General features: G+C 44.0%; 1 protein-coding gene across 23 annotated transcripts in view; it reads left to right on the top strand.

Annotated features, from left to right (window-relative positions):
- Positions 1-13,653, top strand: part of NCOA6 (nuclear receptor coactivator 6) — a 102,041-nt gene that overhangs the window by 25,617 nt on the left and 62,771 nt on the right. For all 23 annotated transcript variants that reach the window (XR_011379932.2, XR_016216607.1, XR_011379934.2 and 20 more), the window contains 3 exons: positions 13-117; positions 4,907-5,188; positions 8,138-8,293. Coding sequence is in view for 17 of the 23 variants with exons in the window: in XM_017341664.4 (XP_017197153.2) it covers positions 4,954-5,188; positions 8,138-8,293 (391 nt within the window). In the remaining 6 variants the exon portion in view is untranslated. The remainder of the gene's footprint in view (positions 1-12; positions 118-4,906; positions 5,189-8,137; positions 8,294-13,653) is intronic.

A 13,653-nucleotide genomic window follows, 5' to 3' on the forward strand; every position in this document is an offset into this window, starting at 1 on the left:
TCTCATTTTTAGAATTTTGATTTGGCTGCTACCTTGAAACAAAGCACTAAACATGCCAACTTGTTTGGACTTAGAAGATGACCTGGATAAATGATAAAAATTAAGGAAGACATTTTGGTGAGTAAAATTTTGAGAGAATAAATAAGGACCAACCTAACATTTATCCTTTCAGCTTTTCTGGTATTAGAAAAACTGTCTAGAATTTATTTATTCTTCATAGAGACAGTGAATAAAATATGAGGAGGCTTCAAAAGGTTCATGGAAAAATGGAATTAAAAGATAATGTGGGTCTGGTGCTGTGGCATAGCAGGTAAAGGCCACCACCTGCAGTTTTAAGCAGTTTTAAGGCCCAAACGCTTGGGCCATTTTCCGCTGGCTTCTCAGGCACATTAGCAGGAGATAGATCCAAAGAAGCTTAGCCAGGACTCCAACCAGTTCTTTGATATGGGATGCTGATGTTGAAAGTGGTGACAGGGCCGGCGCCGCGGCTCACTAGGCTAATCCTAGTGAGCCGCGGCGCCGACACACCGGGTTCTAGTCCCGGTCGGGGCGCCGGATTCTGTCCCGGTTGCCCCTCTTCCAGGCCAGCTCTCTGCTGTGGCCCGGGAGTGCAGTGGAGGATGGCCCCAGTGCTTGGGCCCTGCACCCCATGGGACACCAGGATAAGTACCTGGCTCCTGCCATTGGATCAGCACGGTGTGCCAGCCGTGGTGTGCCAGCCGCAGCGCGCCGTCCACGGCGGCCATTGGAGGGTGAACCAACGGCAAAAGGAAGACCTTTCTCTCTGTCTCTCTCTCTCTCACTGTCCATTCTGCCTGTCCAAAAAAAAAAAAAAAAAAAAAAGTGGTGACATAACCCGCTGCACCACCATAATGATCCCTGAGCAACAGTTGTGTTTTGTTTTGTTTTGTTTTGTTTTTAATTTTTTTTTTTTTTTTTTGACAGGCAGAGTGGACAGTGAGAGAGAGAGACAGAGAGAAAGGTCTTCCTTTTGCCGTTGGTTCACCCTCCAATGGCCGCCGCGGCCGGCGCGCTGCGGCCGGCACACCACGCTGATCCGATGGCAGGAGCCAGGTGCTTCTCCTGGTCTCCCATGGGGTGCAGGGCCCAAGCACTTGGGCCATCCTCCACTGCACCCCCTGGCCACAGCAGAGAGCTGGCCTGGAAGAGGGGCAACCGGGACAGAATCCGGCGCCCCGACCGGGACTAGAACCCGGTGTGCCGGCACTGCTGGGCGGAGGATTAGCCTAGTGAGCCGCGGCGCCGGCCTTGTTTTTTTTTTTTTTTTTTTAAGATTTATTTATTTATTTAAAGTCAGAGTTACTCAGAGAGAGAAGGAGAGGCAGAGAGAGAGAGAGAGAGAGATCTTCCATTCAATGGTTCACTCTCCAATTGGCCACAATGGCCAGAGCTGTGCTGATCTGAAGCCAGGAGCTTCTTTCAGGTCTCCCACATAGGTGCAGGGGCCCAAGGACTTGGGCCATCTTCTGCTGCTCTCCCAGGCCATAGCAGAGAGCTAGATCGGAAGTGGAATAGCTGGATTTTGAACCGGCGGCCAAATGGGATGCTGGCACTGCAGGCGTCGGCTTTACCTGCTACGCCACAGCGCCAGTCCCCCCTTTTTTTTACTTAATATTTTATTTATTTATATATATATATATATATATAAAAGATTTATTTGAAAGTCAGAGTTACACAGAGAGGAGGGAGAGGCAGAGAGAGAGATCTTCCAATGACCAGATGACCACAACTGCTGGGTCTGGATCAGACCAAAGGGAGGAGCCAGGAGCTTCCTTCAGGTCTCCTAATGGGTTGCATGGGCCCAAGTACTCGGGCCACCCTGTGCTATTTTTTTTCAGGCTGTTAGCAAAGAGTTGGATCGGAAGTGGAGCAACTGGGACACAAACTGTTGCCCATATGAGATGCCGATGTTGTAGACAGTAGTTTTACCCATTATGCCACAGTGCTGGCCCCAAGATAATATGTTTAATTTACATTATAATCAAAGGCTGAATGTGTCTACTAAATAAAGAGTTTAATAAATAAAAAGGCCATAGTCCAGGAAGAAAATAGGCAAGGGTTATAAACACCAATCAAATGAAAAAGTGTTCACCCTCACTCATACAAAGTAAATTGGCAACAGCTTTTGAGCTCTAAAAAATTTTTGTTTGTATTGCTTATTTACCTCTAAAGTTCTTTGAAAGCTGTAAAATGCAGATGGCAGTTAAATAAGGGTAGTGGTATTTATAAGGGATTTTCTAAATGCTGTTGTTTTTTTTTGGCTACCCAAATCATACTTTTCCACTATGACAGTCATAGCAGTAGAAAAGGATTTAATAGGGGTTGGCACTGCGGCATAGTAGTTTAAGCCTCCACCTTCAGTGCCAGCATTCCATATAGGCTCTGGTTCAAGTTCCAGCTGCTCCACTTCCCATCCAGCTCCCAGCTAATGCACCTGGGAAAGCAGCAGAGGATAGCCCAAGTACTTGGGACCCTGCACCTACATGGAAGAAGGTCCTGGCTCCTGACTTTGGACCAGCCCAGCTCAGACTCTTGTGGCCATTGAGGCATGAACCAGAGGATGGAAGACCTCTCTCTTTCTCTCCCTCTCTCTGTCTGTAATTCTGCTTAAAATAAATAAATAAATCTTAAAAAAAAGAAAAAGAAAAGGATTTAATAGCTAAATATGAGGTGCTTTACTCAAATGTAAAATACTGAAATGTGAAAGTATTTTTCCATATTTACATATAATGAGAGAATTTTTCCCCCAAGATTAGATTTTTTAAAAAGATTTATTTATTTTTTTGAAAGGCAGAATTAGAGAGGAGAGGGAGAGAGAGATCTTCCATTGCTGGTTCACTCTCCAAATGGCCACAACAGCTGGATCAGAAGTGGAGCAGCTTAGACTCAAATCAGTGCTCACATTGGGTACTGGTGGGAGCTTACCCCACTGCACCATAACACTCACAGGCCCTGCTTAGGTTGGTTTTTTAGAAAACCTTTGCTTTTGAAGTTAAGTCAGTATTTAAAAAAGAAAATTTGAACAGTTTTAAAAGCTAATTGTTTTTCCATTTCTCTAAGTGATATAACCATATTACAGCACAATTAGACTTGTATTTCCTAACCTAATGACTTATAGCATATTTATAAAATAGGAAAAGAAAATTTGTCAGTGTGAACCTAGCATAATCACTGTCTGTATTTTGGGAGATTTATTTTCAGTCCGTTTTTTCTCATCTTTTTTTTTTTCTTTTTAAGTTGTAATTATAATTTACATAAGGAATTTTTTTAAATTAGAAAATTTGTGTGAATTTTTTTTTCCATACTATTTTTGCTTAACATGAATGCTGAAAATTGATGTTCATTCGTTCACTTTTAGATTAAGAATGTGATCCTCAATCCCAAAGCTAATGATGAAAATAGCCACACTGTGTGATATTTAATGCATGGCTCGGGCTGCATAACATATAATGAAAGAATTTTTCCCCAAAAAGATTAGATAGCAGAAATAGCAGAAAATGTAACTTCAGGCCAGCACCACGGCTCACTTGGCTAATCCTCCGCCTGCAGCGCCGGCACACCGGGTTCTAGTCCTGGTCGGGGCGCTGGATTCTGTCCCGGTTGCTCCTCTTCCAGGCCAGCTCTCTGCTGTGGCCCGGGAGTGCAGTGGAGGATGGCCCAAGTCCTTGGGCCCTGCACCCCATGGGAGACCAGGAGAAGTACCTGGCTCCTGGCTTCAGATCAGCGCGGTGCACCAGCTGCAGCACACCGGCCGCAGCGGCCATTGGAGGGTGCACCAACGGTAAAGGAAGACCTTTCTCTCTGTCTCTCACTGTCTAACTGCCTGTCCAAAAAAAAAAAAAAGTAACTTCTTCAGAGCTGAATGTTAACAACTTAGTTCTGTCTAGGACACAGTTCTTTGCTTTCATAAACCTGTATTAACCACTTATTTTCCTTTCATAAAAGTTTTAAATGTTTTTGCATTTGAATCATTATGTTCAGCCATACTATTACTATTTTTTTTTTATTTATTTTTTTGACAGGCAGAGTGGACAGTGAGAGAGAGAGACAGAGAGAAAGGTCTTCCTTTGCCGTTGGTTCACCCTCCAATGGCTGCCGCGGCCGGCGCGCTGCGGCCAGCGCACCGCGCTGATCCGATGGCAGGAGCCAGGAGCCAGGTGCTTTTCCTGGTCCCCCATGGGGTGCAGGGCCCAAGCACCTGGGCCATCCTCCACTGCACTCCCGGGCCACAGCAGAGAGCTGGCCTGGAAGAGGGGCAACCGGGACTAGAACCCGGTGTGCCGGCGCCGCTAGGCGGAGGATTAGCCTAGTGAGCCACGGCGCCGGCCCATACTATTACTATTAATCCTTTAAAAGTTATATAAGATGATCTGCATGACAGATTTTAGGATTTTAAGTAATCATCGAGGTGCTTTCATCTGAGTCAAGTTGTACTTTGCAGGCTGGATTAAGAGGAAGACTTCAGAAATCTTGGCTCCTCTGAAGCTTTTGGGAGGACTATAGTAAGGAGAATCTTGATGAATGCCTGGCTCTGTGGGGCTGTCCTAAAGCTTATGTATATAATTGATTCTCAGAAAGTACTTATTTTATTTTCTTTGTGATCCTTTGTTCTCACCTCCAGATGTTCTAGGCTTGTAAAAACATAGCATATTAACATAATAAAAGGAACATTAGTCAAGACTGATATATTTTTACTTCCAGTATGTTTAAGAAATAATTGTTTTAGACTATCTTAATTAAAATAATTTTTATTTTCCATATAATTTAAAAATTTTGTATGACTTTTTTATTAGCAAATAAAATTTTGACTTAACTATGGATTTTGCATTATTGAATATAGAATTATGTATTATAACTCTTTTTGCGTCCTCTCCTCTTTTCAAAGGTTTTCTTATTGTCTACTTGGCATTTGCTTCTGGAATAATACTCACCATGGTTTTGGATGACCTTCCAAACTTAGAAGACATCTATACTTCCTTGTGTTCATCAACAGTGGAAGACTCAGAGATGGATTTTGACTCTGGACTAGAAGATGATGATACAAAAAGTGATGGTATCTTGGAGGATTCCACAATTTTTGTGGCCTTCAAAGGAAATATAGATGATAAAGACTTCAAATGGAAACTGGATACAATATTGAAGAATGTACCCAGTTTGTTACACATGGGTAATTTGCTTTAATTTTTTTTTTCCTTCTTGTTACTCTTTTTGAATTATTTACCTTTCTATGGTTATCCTGATTTTAAAAAGTAAAAGTTCACTAAACTGGGTTGAAAGGCTTTGAGATTTTTTTGTTAAAGATCTATTTATTTACTTGAAGTCAGAGTTACACAGAGATAGAAGGAGAGGCAGAAAGAGAGAGAGAGATTCCCTCCCCAGTTGGCCGCAATAGCACTGGCACTGCAGGCAGTGGCCTTTACCTGCTATACCGCAGCACTAGCCACAATAAGATTTTTAAAAGTTAACTAATTGAGGAAGTGATATTGATGATAATTTCATTTTAAAGAATGGAAAACAAATCTCAGGCTCGATCTAGCTGAAAAATTAGTCAACTCCATACAAAATAATTTTCCCTTGGATTATGACTTAAGCGAAAGTAAATTTATTGACCCTTTGCTAGTACATTCCAATAATAAAAAAGTGGTCACATGGTTACCATTTTATGGCTTTCTCAAATTCAGAAAAGCTATGGATAGAGGAGAGCTCCTACATGTTGTCTAAAGCACTTCCAGCTCTTAAGCCCTTCTACATTGGGTTTATCCAGACGTGAAATTCACTAGTAATGTGGGAAAAAGAGACAACTTGCTAAAGGCAATGAGGTAACACACTCCTAAGAATTTAGAGGGGTTGGCATTGTGGCACAGTGGACAAAGTGGCCACCTGTGATGTCAGCATCACGTATCAGATCACTGGTTCAATTCCTGGCTGCTCCGCTTCCAGTCCAGCTCCATGCTAATGATCCTCGGAAGGCCACCGCCTGCAGTGCCAGAGTCCCATATGGGTGCTGGTTCAAGTCTGGGCTGCTCTACTTCCAATCCAGCTCTCTGCTATGGCCTGGAAAAGCAGTAGAGGATGGCCCAAGTCCTTGGGCCCCTGCACCCACATGGGAGACCCAGAAGAAGCTCCTGGCTCCTGGCTTCAGATCAGCCCAGCTCCAGCTGTTGTGGCCATTTGGGGAGTGAACCAGCAGATGGAAGATCTCTCTCTGCCTCTGCCTCTTTGTAACTCTGCCTTTCAAATAAATAAGTAAATAAGAGATTTTTAAAAAATTATTGTAAAATATATATAACATAAAATTTGTCATCCTAACCATTTATTGGAGCCAGCATTGTTGCCTAGTGAGTACAGCCACTTCCTGCGACGCCAGCATCCCACATGAGTGCCAGTTCGTGTCCCAGTTGCTCTACTTCCAATTCAGCTTCCTGCTAATGGTCTGGGAAAGGTGGCAGAAGATGGCCCAAATGCTTGGGCCCCTGCCACCTATGTGGGAGGCCCAGAAGAAGCTTCTGGATCCTGGCTTTGACCTGGCCCAGCACTGGCCATTGCAGCCATCTGGGAAGTGAACCAGCGAATGGAAGATCTACGCGCCCCCCCCTTTCAAAATAAATAAATCTATTTTTACAAGAAGAAGATTTATTTACTTACTTGAAAGGCAGAATTACAGAGAGAGAGAGAGAGAGAAAATCTCCCATCTGCTTGTTCACTCCCCAAATGGCTGTGATTGGCAGGGCTGGACCAGGCCAAAGCCAGGAGCATAGAACTCCATCCAGATCTCCCATGTGATGTAGGGTCCCAAGGACTTGAGCCATCTTCCATTGCTTTCCCAGCTGCATTAGCAGTGCGCTGGATCAGAAGAGGAGCAGCAAGGACTCGAACTGGTGCTCATGTGGTGGGATGCTGGTTTTGGAGGTAGCAATTTAATCTGCTGTACAACTCCAGTTCTTCAACACATTCTCTCTCTCTCTCTCTTTTTTTTTTTTTTAAAGGATTAATTTATTTATTTTAAAAGCAGAGTTAGAGAGAGAATCTTCCATCTGCTGATTTGACTTTTGGGAATGGCCACAAAGGTTATAGCTGGGCCAGTCCGAAGTCAGGAGCCAGAAGCTTCTTCTAGGCCTCACATGTGGGTGCAGAGGCTAAGCACTTGTGCCATCCTCCACTGCTTTTCTAGGCTGTTAGCAGGGAGCTGGATCAGAAATTGAGCAGCCGGGACTTGAACCAGCACCTATCTGGGATGCCAGCACTGCAGGCAGTAGCTTTAATCACTGTGCCACAGCACTGGCACCAACATATTATCTCTTATTTCTGCTTTTCTATGAACCTTTTGAAGCTCTCTCATATCTGCATCCAGTATTTTTATAGAATTCCACTTAAAATTTGAAGCTTTTCCTTAGCTTGAACTAAGTCCAGAAGTAGATGTTATTCTATTAATTTAAATGTATCTCCTTCTTCTCTCCTATGTTCTTACTCCATCTTCTTTCCATTTATTCTGTGCCTATCGTGTGTCAGGTACTGTGCTAGATTTTTTACCTGTATTATCTCATTTAGTACTCACAATCTCATCAAGTAGTTTTTTTCATAGTTTTAGAGAAGAGAAAGGCAAGTTATAATAAAGTTAAATAGCTTATCCAAGGCCATCCAGGTGCTAAGTAGTAGAACTGGAACCAGATTTTTTTCTGTTATTTATTTATTTGAGAGGCAGAGAAAGGAAAAGATAGAGTGAGGGAAGGAGAGCTCCCATTTGCTCTTGCTTTCCAAAGGCCCTGATGACCAGGAACTCAGTCTAGGTCTCCCATGTGAGTAGCAACAACCTAATCATTCAAGGCAGCACTGCTGCCTTCCACTGTCTGCACTAGCAGGAAGCTAGAGTCTGTAGTGAGAGCTGGTTCTTGAACCCAGGTACTGTGATATGGGTTGGGGCTATCTTAACTGTCAACTTATCTGCTAGGCTAAATGCCCGCCCCTGGGGTTAGTTTTTAAGTTTTAACACCAAAACCCAAATTCTCTCAACTATTCCAAGCTAGTACTTTGCCTTGCTTATTTATTTCCAATTTTTAGTTCCACATCTTCTAGTGCTTAAAAATTCTAATACTATTATCTTTCTTTCACGGTGAAGAATCCAGCAAGCTAAAGGTACAGAAGGTGGAGCCCTGGAACAGTGTTCGTGTGACATTCAACATCCCCCGGGAAGCAGCGGAGCGGCTACGGATCCTGGCTCAGAGCAACAACCAGCAGCTTCGGGATCTGGGAATTCTCTCCGTTCAGATTGAAGGTCTCTTACTTTGCCTTGTGCCCATCTGGACCAAAATATAGCAACAGTGGAGTAATGGCATGATTTTCTTTGCTGCTTTGTTTATTCCTCTGCTCTGTTCTGTTCCAGAATGCTAGTAGCTCATCTAACCTGTGCTTCCCACTGCAGCACCATTAGATAAAGAGGGATTGAGACTGTGGCTGGGTCCTGATGCTCCTCAGTGTCTGTAGCCTCAAACTCCATCATTTTGGCTAATTTGACCATCAGTTTCTCAAATTGAGTTTGCTGGCACCCTGACCAGGAACTGATTTGTCTATTCAAAAATATTTAATGTCATTTGTTTCCTTTAACTAAATATAAACTTTATTTTCTTTTTTTATCTAACAGATCAAGAGGTCCTGAATAGTCCTTTTGTAGCAATATTAATTTTCTAAATATTTTGGCCAGAGTAATTCTTTTCTTTTTTTAAATTTTTCTTTCTTTATTTTGAAAGTCAGAGTTACAGAGACAGAGAGAGAGCTTCTTTCCACATGGGTGGCAGGGCCCACGTAGTTGGGCCATCCTCAGCTGCTTTCCCAGGCCATTAGCATGGAGCTGCAGAGTGATTCTTTTCAAAATGAAAATATGCTAAACACAGATGCACAGCTTAAAACCCTGCTATTGCAGGGCTGGCGCTGTGGCTCAGAAGGTTAATCCTCTGTCTGCAGCACTTGCATCCCATATAGGCACCGGTTCTAGTCCCGGCTGCTCCTCTTCCAATCCAGCTCTCTGCCATGGCCTACACCGATCCAAAGCCACGAGCCAGGAGTCTCCTCTGGGTCTCCCGCATGGGTGCGGGGGCCCAAGGACTTGGGCCATCTTCTACTGCTTTCCCAGGCCATAGCAGAGAGCTGGATTGGAAGTGGAGTAGCCAGGCCACTAACCGGTTCCCATATGAGATGCCAGCACTGCAGGCTGTAGCTTTTACCCACTACGCCATGGTGGCCCCTCCTCTGCCTTTTTCGTCCTTAGCTTATATAACTCTCCTCTCGTGCTTTCTGTGTTTCAGCCCTTCCAGCTTTCTTTTGGTTTATTGAACATACAGTTCTTCCTCCTGCCACGTATGCTTTGCCTTGATGTTTTCTCTCTATGGAATAGTATTCCCTTCCAATCCTCTTTCCCTTACTCGGCTTACAAATATCAACTCAAAATTTTGAGGTATACACTTGGCCTTCTGTATCCACAGTCCGCATTTATGAATTTAACCAACTGCAGATCAAAAATATTCTGTACTCATAACATGTACATACTTTTTTCCTAGTCATTTCCTAAGTATAACAGTTATTTATGGGGCAGTGCAGTGGCGCAGTAGGTTAATCCTCTGCCTGTGCCGCTGGCATCCCATATGGGCACCGGTTCTAGTCCTGGCTGCTCCTCTTCCCATCCAGCTCTCTTCTATGGCCTGGGAAAGCAGTAGAAGATGGTCCAAGTCCTTGGGCTCATGCATCCGCATAGGAGACTGGGAGGAGGCACCTGGCTCTTGGCTTCAGATAGGTACAGAGAGGCACAGCTCTGGCCATTGCAGCCATTTGGGGAATGAACCAGCGGAAGGAAGACCTTTCTCTCTATCTCTTCCTCTCACTGTCTGTAACTCTACCTCTCAAATAAATAAATAAAAATATTTATAAAAATAGTTATTTACATAGCATTTACATTGTATTAGATATTACAACTAATCTAGAGATGATTTAAAGTATAGAGGAGGTTGTGCACAGGTTATATGCAAGTAATATGCCTTTTTAAAGAAGAGACCTGAGCATCTGTGGATATTGGTATCTTCAGGAGTGGAGCTGGAACCAATCTCCTTAGATACCACAGGATGACTGTATAGGCTATTGATACATTATGGAACATAATAGTAGTTTCCTAAAAACCCAAATGTTGGAGCCAGTGCTGTGGTATAGTGAGTTAAGCCACTGCCTATAGCACCAGCATCCCATATGGGTACCAGTTTGAGTACCAGCTGCTCCACTTCAATCCAGGTCTTGCTAATATGCCTGGAGGGCAGTGAAAGATGGCCTAGGTCCTTGGGCCCTGCCACCCATGTGGGAGACCCAGATAAAGCTCCTGGCTCCTGGCTTCAGCCTGACCCAGCTGAACTGGCACCTTCAACACAAACATCCAATATTGTTGTTAGGTCAAGTCCTGGCTGCTCTACTTCCAGTCCAGCTCCCTGCTAATGCACCTGGGAAAACAGTGGAAGATGGCCCAAGTCCCTGGGCCCCAGCACTCACATGGGAGGTCCAGATGAAGTTCCTGGCTCCTGGCTTCTGCCAGGACAAGCCATGGCTGTTGAAGCAGCAAATGGAAGATCTCTTTCCCATTCTCTTCTTCTTCCTCTTCCTTTTCCTCTCCCTTCTTTCCTCTCTCTCTCTCTCTGTAACTCTGCCTTTCAAATGAAATAAATGTTCACAAAAAATTATGAAGTTCACATATAACAGTGCAGAAAGTAATTTATGAGGCATCTTTAAAAAGTTTATGGAAAATCAGTTTTATGAAAAAGCTGTGCATGGAATTAAAAATATTTTGCACCAGAATAAACTTTTTTTATTTGAGAAGCAGAGACTGACTGACTGACAGATCTCCCATTTGCTGGTTTATTACCAAAGTGCCCAAAATGGCCACGGCTGTGCCAAGTTAAAGCTGGGAGCCAGGAACTCAATCCAGGTCTCCCAAATGGGTGGCAGAATCCACTGCTGTCTTCCAGGGTGTGCATTAGCACGATGCTGGAGTCAGTAGCAGAGCTGGGTATTTGAATCCAGGTACTCCACCATGGGACACTGTATCCTAACCAGCATCTCAACTGCTGGGCTAAATGTCTGCCTCTAAACGTATCTTTTAGTCCCACTTTTCCACAGACTTTTTGAAATACTGTTGTAGATCACCTCTTTCCACACTGCAGGGAATTTAGCCAGGAGTGAAAGTGGTGGCAGCTGTTACTTCTGTGAAATAGGTGATGGACTCATGACATTATCAACTGTAAGAGAAAGTGTTGGCCGGCACCGCGGCTCACTAGGCTAATCCTCCGCCTTGCGGCGCCGGCACACCGGGTTCTATTCCTGGTCGGGGCACCGGATTCTGTCCCGGTTGCCCCTCTTCCAGGCCAGCTCTCTGCTGTGGCCCGGGAGTGCAGTGGAGGATGGCCCAAGCACTTGGGCCCTGCACCCCATGGGAGACCAGGATAAGTACCTTGCTCCTGCCATCAGATCAGCGTGGTACGCTGGCTGCAGCGTGCTGGCCGCGGCGGCCATTGGAGGGTGAACCAACGGCAAAAGGAAGACCTTTCTCTCTGTCTCTCTCTCTCTCACTGTCCATTCTGCCTGTCAAAAAAATAAAAAAAAAAAAGAAAGTGTTGCCACTGTCATGGTGTCTGTTGCAGGGACTGAAGGGCAGGTTGTTCCCTCCACTGTCCATTCTCCATTGAGGAATCCCCTTATACACATTCTTTTTTGACTTTTGGCCAGGAAGTTGGGGAAACATCTTTTTTGAGGACATTTTGTCACCAGTCCTAAAACAGGAGTCTGCAAGCTTTTTCTGTAAAGGGCCAGCAATAAATAATTCTGGCTTTGTGTGCCATCAAATCAGATTGAATTTTTGTATACTCTATTAAGCAGTTTGGCTTTTATTTCCTTTTTATTTAAAAGATTTATTTATTTATTTGAAAAGCAGAATTACAGAGAGAAAGGGAAAGACAGAGAGGTAGAGAGATCTTCCATCTGCTGGTTCACTCCCCAAATGGCCACCACAGCTGGGGCTGGGGCAGGCCAAAGCCAGGAGCTTCATCCAGATCTCCCACACAGGTGCAGGGGCCCAAGAACTTGGGCCATCTTCTGCTGCTTTCTCGGGCACATTAGCAGGCAGCTGGATCGGAAGTGGAGCAGCTGGGGCTTGAACCAGTGTCCATATAGGATGCTGGCACTGTAGACAGCAGCTTAACCCACTGTGCCACAGTGCTAGCCCCTGGCTTTTATTTTCAAAACAATGGAAAACAGTGAGTTGTTTTAAGCAGGGGAATGACATGATTTTATGTCTGTTTCAAGAACAGTACTCTTTCTGCTTAGAATGTCTATGGTATATTAATAATTCCTTTGATGGAAACCCTGAAGACTTGCTTTGGGGGCTGATGCTGTGGCGTAGTGAGTAAAGCCGCTGCCTGCAATGCCAGCATTCCAGCTGCTCCACTTTCAATCCGGCTCTCTACCATGGCCTGGGAAAGCAATAGAGGATGGCCCGGGTCCTTGGGCCCCTGCACCCATGTGGGAGACTTGGAGAAAGCTCCAGGCTCCTGGCTTCAGATTGGCTCAGCTGCAGCCATTTCAGGGGTGAGCTAGCAGATGGAAGACGTTTCTCTCTCTGCCTCTGCCTCTGCCTTTCTACCTTTCCAATAAATAATTAAATCTTTAAAAAAAAAAAAAAAAAGACTTGTATTCTCTTTCTCTTTTATTCCTGACTCCCATAGGCAAGTGATTGGTCCCATTTTGGGAGGATGTGTGTTCCCTATGACTAGTCAACCTTCTTGGTTAAATCCACACAGAAATCTGACATAGATCAATGACAGGAGAGAAGAAACTGTTATATATTCATTAGCTTCATGCTTTATCATCTGACTCTGTAAACAAGGGCCTTACCTTATGAAAAGATTTGAGTGCATTCAGCCTTTCAACTCTTCAGTCACAAGCTAGCTATATTTTAACTGTCCACAAGGTGGTGCTGTCTTCTGTAGTAACAATAGTTAATATTTTGGAATTACATGAAGCATTTTGAAACTTATTTCAGAGATTTTTTTATCATTGGATCAAGTAAGATTTGAGTTGCTACTAAGTTTAAGATCTATTTAATTAGAATACTTCCAGTGACTTTACTAACCAAGCTATTATGGAATTCAAATAAGATAGAATTATATAAGCACAGAAAACGTCATACAGGGTCTAGCATTTGACCTAGTGGTAAATCCTGGTTGGGCCACCTGCATCACATATCAGAGTGTTTGGGTTCAAATTCCAGCTATGCTTCCAGCTTCCTGCTAGTTTGCCCCCTGGGAGGGTCCCTGCCATCTACATGGGAGACCCAGGATGAATTCTGGGCTCTTGGTTTCAGCCTGGCCCAATCCTGGCTGTGGCTGGCATTTGGGGAGTAAATAAACAGATGAGAGATCTCTGTCTGTCTTTGTGTCTCTCTGACTCTTTCTCTGCCGTTCAAATAAATACAAATAAATTAATTTTTAAAATGTACAAATGTCAGTCTTACTGGGTATCTCTGAGATAGCTCAGTAGCAACTCTCTGCTCTTTATTGCGAATTTCTCCACTGGAACTCTTATATTGCAGTAAATGAAAGGAAATTG

Source organism: Oryctolagus cuniculus, chromosome 11, assembly GCF_051225735.1.
Source record: "Oryctolagus cuniculus isolate XC-2025 breed Fujian yellow rabbit chromosome 11, ASM5122573v1, whole genome shotgun sequence".
NCBI lineage: Eukaryota > Metazoa > Chordata > Mammalia > Lagomorpha > Leporidae > Oryctolagus > Oryctolagus cuniculus.